Source organism: Coenobita brevimanus, chromosome 64, assembly GCF_032717465.1.
Source record: "Coenobita brevimanus isolate Jiangsu-jjx chromosome 64, ASM3271746v2, whole genome shotgun sequence".
In the NCBI taxonomy this organism is placed as follows: domain Eukaryota; kingdom Metazoa; phylum Arthropoda; class Malacostraca; order Decapoda; family Coenobitidae; genus Coenobita; species Coenobita brevimanus.
In genome coordinates, this window is record NC_137017.1 from 11,517,089 (window position 1) to 11,539,540 (window position 22,452).

Genomic DNA, 22,452 nt, shown 5'->3' on the forward strand with positions numbered 1-22,452 from the left:
ACTTGCCTAGCCCTGGGTTCCTGCGCTTCTTATGGAGCGACATAGGATTGGATGGTGGATGGATGGATGGTAAAAAATTTTTTGGCTAAAAAATGTTTTAGCCACTTTTTCATACCAAAAGGATATGTACCAGTACACTGCATTAATTCCTGCTGATAGACAGAGAAAAAATGGAAATAAGTGTACAGCTGACCTGCATATTATCCATAGCATATGTTATATCCAGATCTGTGACTTTGGGCTGGCGCGCGTGGCTGACCCCGAGCATGACCACACTGGCTTCCTGACTGAGTATGTGGCCACCCGATGGTATCGTGCCCCTGAGATCATGCTCAACTCCAAGGTGAGTAGCTTGTATTGAAATCAGTAGAGCATAGGTAATAATGCTAAAATAGGAGAACGAAGTTGATACATCGCGTATGTAGAGGGAAAGAGATAAAATTTGTTACAGTGCCAAGACAGGAGATTTTGCATTGCAGACTGGTAGATTTAGCAGTGAGATACTGAACTGAGCCAAGTGTGCTTCCCTCCTGTGTTTAGAAAATCCTAGCTATTTGCAAAGCCACGTGTATGTAGTGTTCAAATCCAAGCTTAAACTAATGTTACAAATTTGTTTATGCATCTGATTTTTTCCCCCCTACCCCCTGGGGGTAGGATTTTTTTTCAAGAATACTTCCCCAGTGTCCCTGCTTGTCGTAAAAGGCGACTAAAAGGGTTGGCGGAGGGTTAGTGCCCCTCCCCGGAAAACAACTAACTAAAAAAACAAACAAGAAACCTCAGACAAGGACTGACCAAATGATGACGACCCAGGACCGGACAAAGGACTTGATAATGGCTACGTGGAATGTAAGATGAGCAAATGATGAGGTGAAAGAGAGAGAGATTGTCCAGGTGCTTGAGGGTGCAAAAGTGGAGGGATGTGGAATGACTGAAACAAAATGGAGAGGAGAAAGTGTGAGAGAATGGGAGTATGGATGGGGTACCGGTATATGTGCAGGAGTAGGTGAGAATGAGAGGGCAAAGGAAGGAGTATGTATAGTTGTGAGTAAAAGATGGAAGAAGAGCATAAGACAGTATGGAAATTGGAATACAAATGTAGGCAATTGTGTGTGTGTATGCGCCAACGCAAGATCGTGCTAGCAGAGTGAGAGAAGAGTTCTGGACAAATGTGGAAGTGTGCATGGAAAAGTTTGGAAGGAATGAGAGAGTGTTTTTGATCGGTGATATGAATGGTAAAGTAGGGAATGTGAAGGTGGATGGAATAGTTGGTGAGTGGGGTGTGCCTGCTGAGATAGATGAGAATGGCAGTGAGTTAGTGGACATTTGTGCTGGGAGGGGGTTGGTGACAGCCAATACCGTCTTCAGGCATAAAATGATCCACAGGTATACATGGCGAGTGATGAGAAGGGTGGGTGGTGAACTGAATGAAAGGAAGGCAATGATTGATTATGTGTGTATGGATGAAAGGATGCGAAGATGTGTAATGGATGCAAGAGCTTATAGAGGTTGAAGAAGTGGACTTTCTGACCACTACTTGGTGGTGGCCAGAATTAGGATCCAAGTAAGATGGAGGAATAGAAGAAGGGAAAGACGAGAGGAAGGAATAGTTGCAAGGAGAGTGGAAAGGTTACAAGAGGATGAGAAAAAGGCAGAGTATAAGAGAGAAGTGGAGGAACGATTGGGCAAATATGAATTGGAGCAGATGGGGGACGTGGAAGGTGTGTGCAGGATATTTACAGAAGAAGTATGTGCAGCATGTGATGTGGTGTGTGGGAGGAAGAGAAGATGGAGGGGGGTGCAAGGAACAGCGTGGTGGACTGAAGAGGTGAGACAGGCTGTGGCACAAAAGAAGAAAGCATACAATGGATGGATGGGAAATAGGGGCCTGGAAAAAGTGAAGAAGTTGAGAGACAGAAGAGAGAGTTATATGTAGAAAGAGAGATGTGAAAAGATTAGTAAGAGAGAGTAAGAAGAGAGTGGATGAGGAATTTGAGTGTAAAGTGGAGGGACTGTAAGAAAATGTTCTGGAAAGAGGTGAAGAGAGTAAGACAGGGTGGAAGTGAGGTTAGCAGGGGAGTGAAAAATAAAAATGGTAGATTACTAGTGGAGAAGGGAGAAAAAGTGAGCAGATGGAGAGAACACTTTAAGGAATTGTTGAACATACAGGATGGAAGTAATGCAAGTATAAGTGGCTGGGGAATGGCTGGGAGAAGGAGGGAGGTGAGAAGACAGGAAGAAATCAGTAGGATAGAAGTTGTGGAAGCATTGAAGAAAGTTAAATTGGGGAAAGCCTCAGGAATTGATGGAGTGTGTGGTGAAATGCTGAAGCATGGGGGAGAGATAGTAGTAGAATGGATGTGGAAGATGTGCAGATTGGCCTGGGAGGAAGGTAGAGTCCCGGAGGATTGGAAGTCAGGTATAATTATTCCCTTGTACAAAGGAAAAGGGGAAAAAGAAATGTGTGGTAATCATAGGGGCATTTGTCTTCTTAGTATAATAGGAAAAGTGTATGGTAGGATACTTATTGACAGAGTTAGAGAAAGAACAGAGGAATTAGTTGGAGAAGAACAGGGAGGCTTTAGGAAGGGAAGAAGTTGTGTAGATCAGATATTCATTCTTAGATCTTTAGTGGAAAAGTTTCTAGAGAAGGGAAGGAAGTTGTATGCGGCTTTCATGGATTTGGAGAAAGCATATGACAGGGTGGATAGACAAGGATTGTGGAAAGTATTAAGAATATATGGAGTAGATGGAAATTTGTTGAATGCTGTGAAGAGTATGTATGATGGTGCTAAGGCTGCAGTGCATGTGGATGGTGAACTAAATGAATTTTTCTCTTTGGAGGTTGGGTTGAAACAAGGATGTGTCATGTCTCCATGGTTGTTCAATCTGTTCATGAATGGGGTAATAAAAGAGGTACAAGGTAGGGTAGTGGATGTTGGAGTGGCCCTGGTGAGAGAGGATAGTGTTTGGAAACCCCCTGTACTGTTGTTTGCAGATGATACTGTGTTGTTGAGTGAAGACGAAGGGGAGCTGCAAGGTTTGGTGGATGAGTTTGGGAGAGTGTGCAAGAAACGGAATCTAAAGATGAATGTAGGGAAGAGTAAAGTGATGGTCTTTGAGAGAGGTGAAGTCAGTGAATGTACAGCGAGGTTGGATGGTGAGGAATTGGAAAATGTGAGTACGTTTAAATACTTGGGTAGTGTGATGAGTAAGGATGGAGGTTTGGAGGGTGAAGTGCTTGAAAGGGTACAGCAGGGAAGAAAGGTTGCTGATTCTTTGAAAGCAGTGATAAGGAACAGGGAAGTGAGCATGGAAGTGAAAAAGTTACTACATGACAGTATTGTAATACCAACTCTAATGTATGGAAGTGAAGCTTGGACGTTGTTGGAAGGACACAAGTCAAGAGTGAGAGCAGTGGAAATGAGTTATTTAAGAGGAGCCTGTGGAGTCACATGGAGAGACAGGCTGATGAATGAGGATATAAAGGAGCGTTGTGGTGTTGATGTGGATGTGATAGGAAGCATTATGAGGAACACACTGAGGTGGTTTGGCCATGTGGAGAGGTTGGAGGGTGAGAGACTGTCAAAGAGAGTGTATGTGAGTGAGGTGGAGGGGGGAAAGAGGAAGGGGGAGGCCGAGGATGAGATGGAGGGATGGGTTGGAGAGGTATATGAGAGAGGGGGGTGTGAGTTGGGAGCAGGGCAGTGAAATGGCGGGGGACAGGACGACGTGGAGGCGATTTGTTTGTGGCCACTCCAAACGGGATTGAGGCGTCTGGCAATAGATAGATAGATAGATTTTTTCCAAATAGTTTCCAGCAATTATTCAAAAGAAATTTTCTAGTTGGGGAATGTATTTAAACTTCCAGTTTATAGAGTCCAGGAAATGAACCTTGTTTTGGGGTTTCCTCAAGAAAGAAAGGTGTCATTCTGATTGCTTGAAATATTAGATTTGTTTATGCCGGACAGGATTGCACCAAGCATTCCCTCCTCGTTTGAAAAACCATAGTAATTCATGTAGTTACCCAGTTGACTCTTGTAACTGCTGTGTCGTAAAGTGCACCTTAATGGGATGAGCATAAGGAACTAGAACCCTTTCTCCCCTTTGTTTAGGCATAGGGATATTGTGATGTTATTTCCCAGCTTAGTGTTGCACACAGCATTGTACCTGTATGGCATAGGAGATATGGAGAGTGTGCTGGAGGTCCCTGGTCCGTAGTCAGATTAGAATAGTCCATGTGCTGCTCCCCCCCCCCCTTGTAAATACAGAAATTATGTGTAGATAATAGTGTTGATTAACTGGTACTTATTATATACGGTATATGTGTGGTCATCCATGAGGGTGCGATTAAACTAATTTCAGTTCTGTCATACAGTATTTATCTAGCCTAATTGACATATCTCTTTTGTTTTGACTTAAAATTATCATGTCATTCCTTGTCTTATGAGACAACCATCTGTTTGATTAAAATTAGGCATGATAGATGAGGCAGAGATGCTCACATCACTTTTGCATAGTAGTGTAATCATTCTGATACAGTAAGTCCTCACTGTGGATGCGTTTCTAAAAACACCCATACCCCTATATCTGGCAGTGTTGTGTACCAGTGGGAGTGGTCAGTCAGCGAGTATGATAGATATTGATGCAATTTTCCTCATAAGATACTGAAGAAAAGCCAGAAATGTGTTCAAGACCCAGACCCAAAGTTTCATGTACCATAATCAATAGAGACTGACAGAGAAACACCATAGGTAATGTATTTATCCTGATAAACAGAACCATTGCTAAAAAATGGCACATCAAACATCACAAGCAGGAGGCTGGGGTGGTGGGAAGTGTGGTGTTCAACACAGCTTCAGGGCAATTAAACAGCCAGACAGACTCATTGTTGCCAGGTTGGTGGGTGGTGGGTGCAGTTGGTTCCCAATCCATCCCGAAAATGCGCCCAAAAAGAACACACAACAAAATGACACACACAACAAAATGACACACACACACACACACACACACACACACACACACACACACACACACACACACACACACACACACACACACACACACACACACACACACCTCCTCCTTCAGTCTTGGGAGTGGTGAGAGCCAATTATCATCATTCATCTCTGTTATTAAACCATAGAGGTGTGTGTGTGTGTGTGTGTGTGTGTGTGTGTGTGTGTGTGTGTGTGTGTGTATTTACCTACCGTACATCTATTTGTAGTGTACAGGAATTGAGCAATGCTCGTGTCGTCCTGTCTCCATATCCACATTTATCTAGTCAACTTTTACACACACGAATGTTTTTTGCCTGCACCACCTCTTTGTCTGAGTCGTTCCAAATATATATCTATTATACCTAATTTTGATATACACGAAATGTGCTATGCTCGTGGGTTCCCGTCGCTGTTTCTCAGTAAGTCAAATTTAGTTTAAACTCGTTTAAGTTTTTAGACTGGACGATCTCTTTGTCCAGGCTATTCCACAGGTCTATATTTCTATAAGGAAAGCTATATTTCTTGATATCCTTCAAGCAGCTTGACTTCTTCAATTTCATTCCATGTCCTCTTGTTGCTCTCTTATCCCATATAAACAGATCTTCTCGGTCAGTTTTACTGTATCTACTCCTATCATGGTCCTGAGCACTGCAATCATGTCTCCCCTCTTTCTCCTTTCCTCCAAGGAAGGCAAATCCAGCTTTTCCAGCCTCTCTCTGTATGACAGATCTGCCAGACTGGGGACCATCTTGGTTGCTGTTCTTTGTAATCTCTCAATCTTGTTTATATCTTTCTTTTTGTGTGGGGACCACACTACCGCTGCATATTCTAACCTGGGGCGGATCATTGCCATTATCAATTTTTTCATCATCTCCTCATCCATATAATGAAATGCTACTCTTACGTTAGTCAAGAGTTTATACGTCTCTCTAACTATCTTGTTAATATGTTTTTCAGGTGACAAACTATCTTGGACCAGCACTCCCAAATCTTTCTCTTCTCTTGTTTTTGTGATTAATTCATTACCCAACAAATAATTCAGTGATAGCCTCCTGGTACTGTTACCCATTTCCAATATTTTACATTTCTTTATGTTAAATTTCATTTCCAACATCCGGCTCCAATCATGTATCCTATCCAGATCCTCCTGCAGCATTTTACAATCCTCCTCAACCTCTACCTTCCTGTGTGTGTGCGTGTATGTGTGTGGTAGTAGTAGTAGTAGTTGTAGTAGTAGTAGTAGGTGGCGGTCGGAAAGTCAGACCAAAGGGTGGGGTCAGGTGAGAGGGTCAGACGGCCGTGCTTGTGTAACATTTACAGGGTGGTGGCAATTGCTCTTTGGTGAAGGGTAGGGGGATAAGAGGATGAGTGGAGACAATGGACTTTAATTTGGATGAGAGAGAGAGAAGGGTAGTACAGAGGGTATGGAGTGGCAGATGGGGTAGAGGGAGAGCTTTGCATCGTCAGTAATTATGGGATTAGGGTTGGGTTGGGCAGGCTTGGTAAAGGGTGAGGGCTTCAGACGAAGAGGCAGATGTAGGGGAGGAACAGGGTGGTCATTATGACTGGTGCTAATTGTACTGCACATAAGTGATGGACACGAGCACTGTAGTAGCAAGATGTTGGAATGAACATAAAATCGTTCTAAAATACACAAAGAAGAACGATAAAAATTATACGTGATATTGAGAACCTTTCATATGAAGACAGATTAGCAAGATTAAATTTGCACTCACTAGAAAGACGTACCCTTGAACCTTGAGAACTTAGGATTAAAACTAAAGGCACACACACACACACACACACACACACACACACACACTTTAATTGGAAAGAGGTGAACTGGGAGGAATGGTACTCGGGAGGCGGCGAGGATTCGTGGGGTACTATGTTATTAAATATAATAATGAATAATGTGATGACGCAGTGGGTCAAAGAAGAGACACGGTTTCGAGGTTAGGACACACCAGCAAGGTTAGATTTACTGTTCACCAAAGAACCCGATGTAATAGAATCATTGGAATATCTCTGTCCTTTGGGAAAAAGTGATCACGTGGTCATTGAGTTCCAGATGTTAATAGGAAACGTCGAGCCAAGAGACGAGCTTCATAGACAGGGAAGATACAACTTTGGCAAAGCAAATTTTACAGGATTGAGAAACTTTTTTGAAAATGCGGATTGGAGAAAATTCAGAGAAACAAGAGAGATACAGAGGAAGTGGGATATCTTTCTAGACCTCTATAATTTGGGAGTGGAAAAATTTGTACCAAGAGTAAGAGGGAAAGAAAACAGGAAAAAGGAGTGGTTTAATAGAAGGTGTATGATAGCCAAAAAGAGAGAGATAAGGCGTGGAACAATTGGAGAAAGAGAGGTAACGACAGAACAAAGGAAGAATATAAAAGAACAAGAAACGAATACACAAGAATACGTAGGGAAGAAGAAAGGAATTTTGAAAAAGGTATAATTGACAAATGCAAGGATGAACCCAAACTGTTTTATAGATTTGTTAATGGCAAACTGAAACAAAAGGAAGGAATCACCAAGCTGAAAGTAGATGGAGAGGTCTTTAAGGATGCGGCAATGCAAGCAGAAATAATGAACAAACGTTTCCAGTCAGTTTTCACTAAAGAAAAGGAGCTTGTGGAAGGGGAGGGAGTAATTAGAAATGTTCCGGTGATGAAAGATATAAAAGTGGAGGTGCAGGAAGTGTATAAATTACTGGAAACTCAAGATGTAAGGAAAGCCCCAGGACCTGATGGAATTTCTAATTGGGTACTGAAGGAATGCAGAGAAAAACTGGCGGATAAAACTCACAGCTTAATTGTATGCTCACTGGAAGAGGGGAAAGTGCCAAAAGAATGGAAGAGGGCAAATGTGGTACCAATTTACAAGGGAGGAAACAGGGAAGAACCCCTGAATTATAGACCAGTGTCTCTAACCAGCATGGTCGCAAAATTGTGTGAGAGAATCCTGAAAGACAGATGGATAAAATATCTGGAAGAGATGAATATTTTGGCTGAATGTCAGTTTGGATTCAGAAGTGGAAGGTCATGTGTTTCAAACTTGTTGAGCTTTTACTCAAGAGCGATTGATGTGGTACAGGAGAGAGATGGTTGGGTGGATTGTGTGTACTTAGACTTAGAGAAGGCCTTTGACAAGGTACCTCATAAGAGACTAATGTGGAAACTAGAATATATAGGAGGACTAAAAGGGAAACTTCTGGAATGGATGAGAGACTTTTTGAGAGACAGACAAATGAGGACAATAATAAAGGAAAAGATGTCTGGATGGAGGGAAGTAACAAGTGGAGTCCCTCAAGGCTCAGTGTTGGCGCCAGTAATGTTCCTGATTTACGTAAATGATATGGTAGATGGAGTGAACAGTTATGCGAGTCTGTTTGCTGATGATGTAAAGATCTTGAGAAAGATAGAGGTTGAGGAGGATTGTAAAATACTGCAGGAGGATTTGGATAGGATACACAATTGGAGCCGGACGTGGGAAATGAAATTTAATGTAAAGAAATGTAAAATATTGGAAATGGGTAAAAGTACCAGGAGACCATCACTGAATTATTTGTTGGGTAATGAATTAATCACAAAAAGGAGAGAAGAGAAAGATTTGGGAGTGCTGGTCCAAGATAGTTGGTCACCAGAAAAGCACATTAACAAGATAGTTGGAGAGACTTATAAGCTCTTGACTAACATAAGAGTAGCATTTCATTATATGGATGAGGAAATGATGAAAAAATTGATAGTGGCCATGATCCGCCCCAGGTTAGAATATGCAGCGGTAGTGTGGTGCCCACACAAAAAGAAAGATATAAACAGGATTGAGAGAATACAAAGAACAGCAACCAAGATGGTCCCCAGTCTGACAGACCTGTCATACAGAGAGAGGCTGGAAAAACTGGATTTGCCTTCGTTAGAGGAAAAGAGAAAGAGGGGAGACATGATTGCGGTGTTCAGGACCATGGTGGGAGTAGATAAAATTGACAAAGAAGATCTGTTTGTATGGGATAAGAGAGCAACAAGAGGACATGGAATGAAATTGAAAAAGTCAAGCTGCTTGAAGGATATCAAGAAATATAGCTTTCCTTACAGAAGTATAGACTTATGGAATAGCCTGGACAAAGAGATCGTCCAGTCTAAAAACTTAAACGAGTTTAAAGTTAAATTCGACTTATTAAGAAACAGCGACGGAAACCCACGAGCATAGTACATTCCATGTATATCACAATTAGGTATATTCTTAAATATTTGGAACAACTTAGACATAGAGGTGGTGCATGAGAAAAACATTCATATGTGTAAAGGTAGACTTGATAAATGTGGATATGGAGACAGGACAACACGAGCATTGCTCAATTCCTGTATACTACAAATAGGTAAATACAAATAGGTAAATACACACACACACACACACACACACACACACACACACACACACACACACACACACACAGACACACACACACACACGAACAGCCGGAGAGAGCAGACGTCCCAGCCATCGCTGCTAACCTTAAGTAGTTTCAGGAATTATGTCTGTCCTGTCTCCTAAGGTCTTGTTTTAAATTTAAAATAATGAAAATTAATAGACTACCAGAAATGTAAAGATTTATTGGCTACATTATACATGAATGTTTGTAGTTTTTTTCGGTAACAGCTGTTTTGGTACTTAACCAACATCTAACATGGCCGAAAACGTAAACAATGAGGGACTCGAATTTCAGGGATTTGATACAAATACCAGTGTCATGGACCTGGTTAAAACATTAATTATGAGGATTAGTGAACTTGAAAAGAAAGTAGAGAATCTAGTGATAAAGGATGTGTCTGAAAATACGGATACTACCATTCAGAGTCTGATCCAGTCCAATGAGATAGCGAATGAAGAAATTAGAAATTTGAAGCGTGAAAATGTCGAATTGAGGAGGAAACTAGAAGAGAGTACTAATAAAATGGAGAAGGTGAGTAGTGTAGTAGAAGAACATAAGGCAAAGTGGGCACACGTAGAAGAAGAACAGAAAGAAGTGGTCAGCTTAAGAGAGATCATCCAGGAAGAAAGGGAAATGAACAAGAAAAAAATGGAAGAAAATGTAGTGAAAATACTGAAGAAAAAAGAGAAAATAATGAGAGAAACTGTAGAAAGGAACAAATGTGTGGTAATATTTGGAAACAGGGAAGAGGAAGAAAAGGTAAGGTTCGTAAGACTCGAGAGAGACACGAATGTGGTGAGAGGAATATTAGGCAAGATTGACCCCGAAGGAGACAAGTGGGTAAAAGAAATTGAGGAAGTAAGGAGGATAGGGCCTTATAAGAAAGGGGAAACAAGACCAATGAGAGTCAAGTTTACATCAGAAAGTGTAATAAATGAGATACTTAAAGTGACCTGGAAATTAAGCAAAGAGGCGGGGATGGAAAATATTATAATAAGAAAAGATCTGAATGAAGAAGAAAGAGAAGTTTTAAAATCATTAAAGGAAGAAGTAAAGGAAAAAAATGATAAGAGGACAGAGGAAGAATGCAATACTTTTTTTTTGGAGAGTATTGGATATGAAAGTAAGGAAATGGTATTTAAGGAAATAGAAGTGAAGGAAACTAATGGGGATGGCTGTGAAAGATCAGAAGTTGAGGAAGTGGTACGGACAGAGAGTAAGAGAGAAGAGGGTATTAAAAACATCAAAAATAATTTGAAGGTGAGATATACTGATGTTGATGGTTTCATATCGACAAGGATCGAAATTAACGATTTCTTGAGAGAACATGAACCTGATGTCATGTGCTTTGTAGAGACCAAATTAAGAGAAGATATTGATGTTCATTTGGGAGATGGTAAATACAAACTATGGAGAAAAGACAGAAAAGAAAAAAAGGGAGGAGGAGTGATGATAGCAGTGAAGAACAACATAAATGTAGATACTGTGGAAATGGGAGAAGGCAAGGCTGAAGTGATATATATGAAATTAGAAACTGGAGAGAATGTTAAGAGAGATATGGCGGTAGTGTATGTTCCCCCAAAGACGAGAGCGTGGAAGGACGACGAATACCATGAGATGTTGTCAGATATGGCTAGCTATTTGCAAAAATAATTGAGAAAAGCAATAATATAATTTTGGTGGGTGACTTTAACTGTAAAGAGGTGAACTGGGAGGAATGGTACTCGGGAGGCGGCGAGGATTCGTGGGGCACTATGTTATTAAATATAATAATGAATAATGTGTTGACGCAATGGGTCAAAGAAGAGACACGGTTTCGAGGTGAGGACACACCAGCAAGGTTAGATTTACTGTTCACCAAAGAACCCGATGTAATAGAATCATTGAAATACCTCTGTCCTTTAGGAAAAAGTGATCATGTGGTCATTGAGTTCCAGATGTTAATAGGGAATGTCGAGCCAAGAGACGAGCTTCATAGACAAGGAAGATACAACTTTGGGAAAGCAAATTTTACAGGATTGAGAAACTTTTTTGAAAATGCGGATTGGAGAAAATTCAGAGAAACAAGAGAGATACAGAGGAAGTGGGATATTTTCTAGACCTCTATAATTTGAGAGTGGAAAAATTTGTACTAAGAGTAAGAGGGAAAGAAAACAGGAAAAAGGAGTGGTTTAATAGAAGGTGTATGATAGCAAAAAAGAGAGAGATAAGGCTTGGAACAATTGGAGAAAGAGAGGTAACAACAGAACAAAGGAAGAATATAAAAGAACAAGAAATGAATACACAAGAATACGTAGAGAAGAAGAAAGGAATTTTGAAAAAGGTATAATAGACAAATGCAAGGATGAACCCAAACTGTTTTATAGATTTGTTAATGGCAAACTGAAACAAAAGGAAGGAATCACCAAACTGAAAGTAGAAGGAGAGGTCTTTAAGGATGCGGCAACGCAAGCAGAAATAATGAAGAAACGTTTCCAGTCAGTTTTCACTAAAGAAAAGGAGCTTGTGGAAGGGGAGGGGGTGATTAGAAATGTTCCGGTGATAAAAGATATAAAAGTGGAGGTACAGGAAGTGTATAAATTACTGGAAACTCAAGATGTAAGGAAAGCCCCAGGACCTGATGGAATTTCTAATTGGGTACTGAAGGAATGCAGAGAACAACTGGCGGATAAAATTCACAGTTTAATCGTATGCTCACTGGAAGATGGGAAAGTGCCACAAGAATGGAAGAGGGCAAATGTGGTACCAATTAACAAGGGAGGAAACAGGGAAGAACCCCTGAATTATAGACCAGTGTCTCTAACCAGCATGGTCACAAAATTGTGTGAGAGAATCCTGAAAGACAGATGGATAAAATATCTGGAAGAGATGAATATTTTGGCTGAATGTCAGTTTGGATTCAGAAGTGGAAGGTCATATGTTTCTAACTTGTTGAGCTTTTACTCAAGAGCGATTGACGTGGTACAGGAGAGAGATGGTTGGGTGGATTGTGTGTACTTAGACTTAGAGAAGGCCTTTGACAAGGTACCTCATAAGAGACTAATGTGGAAACTAGAATATATAGGAGGACTGAAGGGGAAACTTCTGGAATGGATGAGAGACTCTTTGAGAGACAGACAAATGACAGTAATAAAGGATAGGATGTCTGGATGGAGGGAAGTAACGAGTGGAGTCCCTCAAGGCTCGGTGTTGGCGCCAGTAATGTTCCTGATTTACGTAAATGATATGGTAGATGGAGTGAACAGTTATGCAAGTCTGTTTGCTGATGATGTAAAGATCTTGAGGAAGGTAGAGGTTGAAGAGGATTGTAAAATACTGCAGGAGGATTTGGATAGGATACACAATTGGAGCCGGATGTTGGAAATGAAATTTAATGTAAAGAAATGTAAAATATTGGAAATGGGTAAAAGTACCAGGAGACCATCACTGAATTATTTGTTGGGTAATGAATTAATCACAAAAAGGAGAGAAGAGAAAGATTTGGGAGTGCTGGTCCAAGATAGTTGGTCACCAGAAAAGCACATTAACAAGATAGTTGGAGAGACTTTTAAACTCTTGACTAACATAAGAGTAGCATTTCATTATATGGATGAGGAGATGATGAAATAAATTGATAGTGGCCATGATCTGCCCCAGGTTAGAATATGCAGCGGTAGTGTGGTGCCCACACAAAAAGAAAGATATAAACAAGATTGAGAGAATACAAAGAACAGCAACCAAGATGGTCCCCAGTCTGATAGACCTGTCATACAGAGAGAGGCTGGAAAAACTGGATTTGCCTTCCTTAGAGGAAAGGAGAAAGAGGGGAGACATGATTGCAGTGTTCAGGACCATGGTGGAAGTAGATAAAATTGACAAAGAAGATCTGTTTGTATGGGATAAGAGAGCAACAAGAGGACATGGAATGAAATTGAAAAAGTCAAGCTGCTTGAAGGATATCAAGAAATATAGCTTTCCTTACAGAAGTATAGACTTATGGAATAGCCTGGACAAAGAGATCGTCCAGTCTAAAAACTTAAACGAGTTTAAAGCTAAATTTGACTTACTGAGAAACAGCGACGGAAACCCACGAGCATTCCGTGTATATCAGAATTAGGTATATTAGGTAAATACTTAAATATTTGGAACGACTTAGACAAAGAGGTGGTGCATGAGAAAAACATTCATGTGTGTAAAGGTAGACTTGATAAATGTGGATATGGAGACAGGACAACACGAGCATTGCTCAATTCTTGTATACTACAAATAGGTAAATACACACACACACACACACACACACACACACACACACACACACACACACACACACACACATTTGGGATCATGGAAAGGCAGGTCAGGTAGAGAAGCTAATTAGTTGAGGCTTCACAATGCATAGAGAGTGGCAGGGTAAGGATTACTGAGTCATATTCATGCATCAGGCATACGCCACATCTTTTTACTTTTTTTTTTTTAAGAATATCGGATCCATAACAAAATTGTCCAATACTCTCCCAGCCATTTTCAAAATCACCCAACGCAGCGCACGGCTGTTCAAATTTAAGCGCAAATCATCTTCCAAAGTTGCCCAATATGGTGCGAAACGCACCCACCTGGCAACCTTGGACAGGCTGCTGGAAGTGCACCAAGCAGTTGTGGGGGAGGGCAAGGGGATGGGGACACAAGCAGGGGTGGGGGAGGGAGACAAGTCAGGGTGAAGGAGGGTGGGGGCACAGGGAAGGAGGCATGAAAGCCAAACAGCTCTTCTAACCCCCCCCCCCCTAGTCTCACCCACTCACTCTCACTCCCTCACTCTCACACTGACTCATTCACCCACCACTATCACTCACTCACCCACCACTGTCACTCACTCCCTCACCACTCTCATTCACTCACTCACTCTCTCTCTCACACACACACACACACACACACACACACACACACACATGGGAGACAAGTGGGGGTGGGAGACAGTGGGGGAGATGGAGAGAGAGACAACCAGTGGTGTTGGAAGGAAGAGAGACATGCCTGGCAGTGCTGAGTGTGGTGGGGAATGGAGGAAAGATGGAGGGGGAGAGGAGGGACAGGGGGGGAGAAGAGAGGGGATGGAGGGAGGAAGTGAGGACCAGGAAAGCCTCGTTTCAAACCTAGGGAGAGGCGAGGTGTCAAACTGAAGAGGTGGGGTGTCAGATTAGCGAGGCAACGGACATTCAAATTGTTCGATTTGTGGGAATGTTCCCCTATTTCTCGTGTTCAGTCTAACGAAGCACCGGTTATCGATGCACTGGATAATGGGGTATGGAAGTATTGTGTTAAGTGAAAATCTGCAAGTGATGGTTGGGTTCCAGCAAGATGGTCAAAAAAAAAAAAAAAAAGCAGAACAGGGACAAGATATATTTTATCAGTGGCAAAATATGTTTTATTTGTGATTGAGAGTATGTGAAGTTCAGTGCAGTTCAAAACATGAAATCTGAATTTCCAAAAGTACCAGTTTTTCATAGTGGTTTTGAAATTCACTTTATTGAACAAAAATGAAAGAATATACAGTAATCACTCTAATATCCGGACGCCCAATATCCGAACATCCCCACTATCCGGACATAAGAATGTTTCATACGGTACTTTTTTCCATACTATACTTACCTCATTTCACTCTTTAATGTCCTTTATTGGTGTGAATAGGGTGTTAGGAGCTATGCATGTGCAGTAGGCAGGTGTTTTTCTGAGTTAGGCTAGGTTAGGGTCCATAAGTGCCAGTCCAGGAGCCAGTCACCAGAATGTTTATTAATGTATGAACATACTTCTAAACCCTCATTTTATGTTTCTTTTGCATTTATTTCAGTCATTTATGTGCCTTATTGGTGTGAATTGGGTCTTAAATAGGTGCTATGCATGTCCAGAGGGAGTTGTATAGGTGTTTCTCTGAGTTAGGGTCCATAAGTACAAGTCCATAAGCTGGGGCCCAATATCCGGACAGAACCAATATCCGGACCTGCCTATGGCTCTATTACGTCGGATATTGGAGTGATTACTGTACTGTATCTACTGAAAAAAAACGTGGTTTAGTTTTCAAGGTTGCCATTATATTGACAGTGTCCTGCAGTAATTTGTTTACCCATGTTAGCTCATACTGGACTCACTTGAGTCATGTTTTTTTTTTTTTTTTTTCCGTGTCTGACTCTGGGCAAAGGCTTCATGGCCTAGATCTCGGGGGCAGTGACCTATCCCAAGGCCCAGTAGTCCTACACCTCCACATGTCATCACTTCGGCACTAACACCCACCATCCATATTGAATACATGCTAGGGCTGTTTCATACAGGACTGGTGTATTGGTATTAACGGGGGTATTTTTATGACAGGTATGCGGGTCATCAGGTAGATCAGGAAAGTTTGCTTTTTAGGAAATTCAGATCCTGAAATTGTTCCCTGCCCCAGCCAGGATTCGATCCTGGGTCCATTAGGACTGCAGGCTACCTCTGTACCGATTCAGCCACTAGAGTAAAGTCTAGTTTTGTGCTTCTGTCTGGGTGGGGGCACTCATCATCCACTCACTCAGTGTAGTGCTGCTTTTGGGTGACTGCCCTTTCCTCACTTCCTTCTTTCCTGCCTTCCTCTTCTGTCTTTCTGTCCTTCATTCTTTTTGCTTCCTTCTGTCTGCAGGTGACTCTACACTGAGTGACAAGCCAACTGGTTTCCTGTACACCAGGAAACCATTTACTACTTTGGATGGTAACCATTTGACCAAATTATGGTGCCTGGTAATTTAGTGGGTAATTAAGGTGCTCCAGTTGGATTGACCTGATGCAGGTTGGGGTTTATTTCTTATGTAATGCCACTGTGGGATGAGTGAGGCTGGTCACTTTCATCTTAAGTGTCAGGACCAACATGCACAGTCCCGGGCTTCTCTTGCTTCTCCTGGGGCAACAGAGGTTATGATGATGAATGAATGAATATCTTGTTGGACAGAAAATTGTCATTGTTGATTCGTTAATTTTCAAACCTGAACCATTCAGACCATGATTATGGGGTTAATCATAACATGGATGCAGTGATTACTGAAGGGAAGCCAAGCAGGTGGATGTCTTTCCACATTACTGATGGTACTAACAGATTTCCATTAAAAAAAAAAAAAAAAAAAAAAAAAAAAAAAAAAAGCCTCTTGATCTTATCCATTTTGAACCATGGGAAGTACACAGCATTATATGTTCAACTTCATAAGCAGTTTAAAGGAGTATATGATATACAGGCCTACCCCAATATCTGATAGTGTTGTGTACCAGTGGGAGTATTCGGTCAGCGAGTATGTCGGATTTCGAAGCAATTTTCTCCATAAGATACTGAAGAAAAACCAGAGATGCATTCCAGGCCCAAACCCAAACTCTCATATACCTTACTCAATCAGTAGAGACTGGCACAGAAACACCATAGGTAATGTTATGATCCTCATAAACAGTATTACTGTTAAAAAATGAGACATCAAACATGACATTGAGGAAGGTAAGGTGGGTGGGATGTGAGGTGTTGAGATGCTTCAGGGTAACAGACAGCCAGGCAGGCAGCTGGCAGCATGCAAAGTAGGGGTGGGGGAATTGAGGAGGGAGACAAGCAGGAGTAGGGAAGGGTGGGGGGACTGGGAGGGAGACAAGCAAGGGTGGAGGAGGATGGCGGTATGTGGAGGAAGACAAGGGAAGGTGGGGGAGGGAGAAAGGGTGGATGGGGGACAGTGGGGGGACAGGGAGGGAGACAAGAAAGCCAAACTGCCTTACTACCCCCCCATCTTTCTCTGTCTCTGTCTCTCACACACACACACACACACACACACACACACACACACACACACACACACACACACGAGACAAGCAGGGGTGGGGGAGGGTGGAGGGATGGGGAGGAAGACAACCAGGGCTGGGGGAGTGAGACATGCCTGGCAGTGCTGAGTGTGGCAGGGGATGGAGGAGGGACCAGGGAAGGGGGGAGAAGAGAGGGGATGGAGGGAGGACTGGGAGAGCCTCGTACACCACCACATATGCGTGCAGACATGCACGTTTCCAACCTACAGAGGGGTTGAGTGTTCGGACTAGTGAAATGACGGCCGTTCAGATTGTGGGAATGTTCCTCCAGTTCTTTTGTTCGGTCTAGCTTATCATCTGTTAATGATTCGCTGGATCTCGGTGTATGCCTGTACTGAGGTAAATACTAGTGCAACAGTAGTGTGACTTGTAACAACCTTGACCCTTCATGACACAGCCTGAATGCTAAATGATGATCAGTGGCATGTTAAGTTAAAGCATGCTAAGTGAGGAATTATTCTACCCAGGTGATTAGATAAACCATTATAAATCTTAATAGATCAAGTACAGGTATAACTATACTAAAATTGCCTGAGTTGGTAGAAGCTACACTGCATTTCATATTGACTTTGCATGTAGAATCAGATACAGAGTGGAAAGAAAGTATTTTTTGTGAAAGATTACAGATGGACAAGAGTATGTGAATTTAAAATGAGGAAAAGTGAATGTCTTAACAGTGGGGGGGGGGGGGACGGAAAAGTTTAATTTCCAAAATAAAAGTATAAATAATTGGAACAGTTTGGAAGGGGATGTAGTGTGAACAAGGAACATTTGTGTTTTAGGGCTATAGGTACAGTAATCTCTCCACTGTCCGATGTAATAGAGCCAAAGGCATGTCCAGAAAGTGGTCCCGTCTGGAAAATAGGCCCCAGCCTCCTGGACTTGTACTTCTGGACCCTAACCTACCCTGACTCAGAAAACACCTATACAGCTCCCTACTAGACATGCATAGCACCTATTTAAACCTATGTAAGACCCTTTTCAGACCAATAATGGACATAAAGCATGAAATAAGTGAAAAGGAACCAAAGAATGAGGAATTAGAAGTGACTGTGCCTCAGCCAGGGTACTTACAGCATGTCTGTGGCCGCCTTCTTTAAGGCTTTGACAGTGGTGACAATGCTGTTGAAGCACATACAGTAATCCAGTGTTGTGCTGCACTTACTTCTTTTCACTGTGAGTTATAATTGTTTAACACTGCACATTGTTCTTAACTGCACCACGCCAGTTTCAACTGCCAATTTGCACTCCACAGTTAATCCTTTGCACTCTAAATTCTAATTTCTTAACACTGCATAACACTGTAAATTCCCATGTGGTCTTGTGGCGAGGTATTTGCAGTTTATTCACAAAAAACGAGCACATGTAACATCCATTACATTAAGCATCTACTCGCGATCGAAGTTAGGCAATAACTGTTGGGAGTGTTGGTGACGGGGAAACAGAGTTGCCAGATCGCAATGGCCACATTACCAAATTTAACACTTCATTACCAAATTCGTAAAGCTAGCATTTATTCTTCACTAATTATATATACAAGTGGAAATACATGTAATCACTCTCCTTATAATTAACAGCATGTTGATTTTTTTCACGCTATGTAGGCTAGCAGATTAATCAGAGAGAACAAACAATCCACCATCTCCATCCTACCCTCATACATGTGAAAAATCCGTTTGGTAATGCATTATTCTGATTCATTACCAAACAAATTTTTCATTACCAAATTGGCCTACATTTGGTAATGAAAATACCAAATGGCAACCCTGACAGGGGAGGGGGGAGGGGGAGGAAGGAAAGGGTGAAGGGGCCGTGGTGTAAACAGCTGTTCGTCGTTGCGGGGCATTTTCAAATTATGAGTGGGAAAAAAATTGGATTTGGAGGGGATTTTTTTCTTTTTTGGGTCATTTTTGGGTTCCGAAGGTCCAGGCCCACAATGTCCATAAGTGGGGTGTCCGAAAAGTGGGCGTCCGGATAGTACGGGGATTACTGTATTATAGAAAAGTAGGTATTGAAACGGGACAACATGACCATAGCTCATATCCTTTATGATACAACTAGATAAAAACTATACTGCACACAATTTTTGTGCTGGATACATGGATAGAAGCTAAGAATACTGCTTGTATCTGATAACTAAATTATGTTTCCAGGGATACACCAAGTCTATTGATATTTGGTCGGTGGGCTGCATCCTGGCGGAAATGTTGTCCAACCGGCCGCTGTTCCCTGGGAAGCATTACTTGGACCAGCTTAACCATATTCTGGGTATCCTTGGTTCGCCATGCCAGGAGGACCTTGATTGTATCATCAATGAGAAGGTATGAATTGATAGGTATTGTTGTCTATACGATGAGAAAAGGAGTTGCTGTTGTTGTTATGGTCTCAGTATGATCATGAACCTGGTAGACTGCAGGCTAAAGCTGCCATTATCCTGCAGCCTACCATCCTCTTTAGGAGAGCTGCTTGAGGTCATTTTTATGGTTGCCTGATTATATCAGCACTGCCATCTGAAGGCACCCCTCCACAACATTTAGAAAAGGAATATGGAAAGAATTTGAACAGATTTGAGGTACCTGTACAGTATTACAGTATTTAATTAGATGTAAAGAAAAGAAAAATGGTCTTGTAAGTACAGTAAACCCTCTCTAATTTGAACCCGAATAAATTAGATATCGGTTAATTCAGATCTTTTTGACCACCAGACAGTTTTAATTCGGACAGAAATGCGAATTAAGCAAGACAAGTCCAAACAAGGGTTTCAGTTGGGGAATTCCCGCCAATGTCTCCTCACCACACTGCTCAGTTCAGCCCGAGTCTCTCTCCGTAACAGACGTGCTCTGACTGGTCTCCATCCTAAAACGTGACATATATTTGCATGTAAAATAGGGGGTTAGGTTCTAGGAGCCCAGTATTTTTCATTAAAAATATATTTAAAGATAAGTTATTATTAATGTCTGCTGTAAGACACCCAAGGCAGTGTGTTTACATACGATGTCGCCGACTGGACGCATCAGTGCATATTAGCCTAACCTAACCTAACCAACTAGTTTTGCCCCCTAATCTATCTGTCTGTCTATATACCTAGGCTGCTTCCCCCAAGGAAAGGGAGGTAACCGAGACATGACGACACACTCCCCATTTACTCATCGATTCAAACACATTCATTCACATCTTAGCCCCAGAGGGGAGAAGGGACAGATCCTCACTGCACTACACCGCACAAGGGTCAACTGCGCAGTGCAGTCAGTAACATGCGCAGCAGGGCCCGACAGCAGAACTGGTTTACCCCTGCCACATCATAATAGACCCATCCCTTTACCCGCAACTGACCTGACTAACTGATCAGACCAAATGCGGGAGAATATCCCCTCAGGGCTGCGTCATCATTTATTAATTCACAATTTCTCTCCATTTATTTCTGTCACACACAGCCACTCTTCCTTACTCAACAGACATCTCTCTCGCATCCAGCGCTTTCTTCACACTGTCCATCCATCCTATTCGTGGTCTCCCTCTCAGCCTTACACCTCTCACATCAGATCTAGTTATCTTTTTCACCAGTCGCTCATTATCCATTCTCTCCATATGCCCAAACCATCGCAACACCCTCTTCTCAACTCTACCATCCATCTCCCGAGCAACATCAGTTCTCCTTCGCACTTCATCATTTCGCACTCGATCCATACGCGTCACTCCACACACACTCCTCTGACACCTCATCTCCATTATATTCAAACTTTTCCTCTCTGCTACACCCATAATCCATGTTTCATCCCCATATAACGCAGTCGGTACCACAGCACCCTCATACAACCTTCTCTTTACATCCATTCTAAGCGAACGACATCTAAAAACTTTTTTCTTTCATCCCAGCATCTTACCTACTTCATTCATTCTAAACTTCACTTCTGCATCTATTCTTCCATCCACAGCAACATGTGAACCTAAATATTTAAAACACTCTACCTCCTCAAGCAACTCACCATTCAGAACTACAGTATATTCATCCTCCTACCATCTACCAACCTTGTGCACTTCATCACTTTACTCTTATTCTCATTTACTTTCAATTTCCTCCTGTCACACACCCTTCCAGACTCCTCTACCACCTGTCTCAATCTCTCTTCTGAATCAGCCACCAGTGCAGTATCATCTGCAAATAGCAGCTGCTTCAGATTTCACTCTCCACCATCGACATTCACCAGACTCAGACCTCCACCTAAAACTCTTGCATTCACCTCCCTTACAACACCATCCATATAAATATTAAACAACCAAGGTGACATCACACATCCCTGTCGCAGCCCCACTCTCACGGGAAACCAATCACTCATAGCATTTCCCACTCTTACACACGCTTTACTATTTACATAAAAACTTTTCACCCCTTTTAGTAACCTACCATCAAGTCCATACAATCTTAAAACAGTCTACAAAGCCTCCCAATCAATTCTATCATACGCTCTCTCTAAATCCATGAATGCCCAAAACACATCCTTGCCTTTCGCTAAATACTTTTCACACACTTGTCTCACAGCGAACACCTGATCCACGCATCCCTTCCCTCTCCTAAAGCCACACTGCTCATCACAAATCACTCCCTCTGTACCCAATCTAACTCTCATAATTAACACTCTACCATACACCTTACCTACAACACTCAACAGACTTATACCCCTAAAGCTAGTACATTCATACTTATCACCCTTGCCTTTATACAACGGGACCACGCAAGCACTTGCCCAGTCAATTGGCACCATACCTTTCACAAAGCACACATTCAACAGTTTTACTAACCAGTCAACAATAGTCACTCCACCACCCTTCAGGCATTCCACAGCATACCCATCCATACCTGCAGCTTTCCCCGTTTTCATCTCCTTTACTGCCTTCTCCACTTCCTCCTTCGTGATCAAACAATCATTCAACTCTCCCAACACATTTATTCCTTGCACCCTTCCATCTACCACAATCTCAAACACTCTTTCCTCCTCTACATTTAACAGTCTTTCAAAATACTCTGCCCATCTCTTCCTTACTGCATCCATCTCAATTAACATCCTTCCATCCTCTGCTTTTACTCGCTCTTCCTTCCCAGCCTCTCCCTTTCGCACCCTTTTAACCTCCTTCCGGAACATTTTCATGTTCTGTTGATAATTCATAGTCAGCCGCCTACTCCACCTC

At 42.1% G+C, this 22,452-nt stretch overlaps 1 protein-coding gene across 1 annotated transcript in view; it reads left to right on the forward strand.

Moving 5' to 3' along the window:
* The window catches only part of rl (Mitogen-activated protein kinase rl), a 145,674-nt gene that overhangs the window by 71,669 nt on the left and 51,553 nt on the right, over positions 1–22,452 (forward strand). Inside the window, exons 5-6 of the mRNA XM_080276206.1 lie at positions 227–343; positions 19,419–19,586. Of these exons, the coding sequence (XP_080132332.1) occupies positions 227–343; positions 19,419–19,586 (285 nt within the window). The remainder of the gene's footprint in view (positions 1–226; positions 344–19,418; positions 19,587–22,452) is intronic.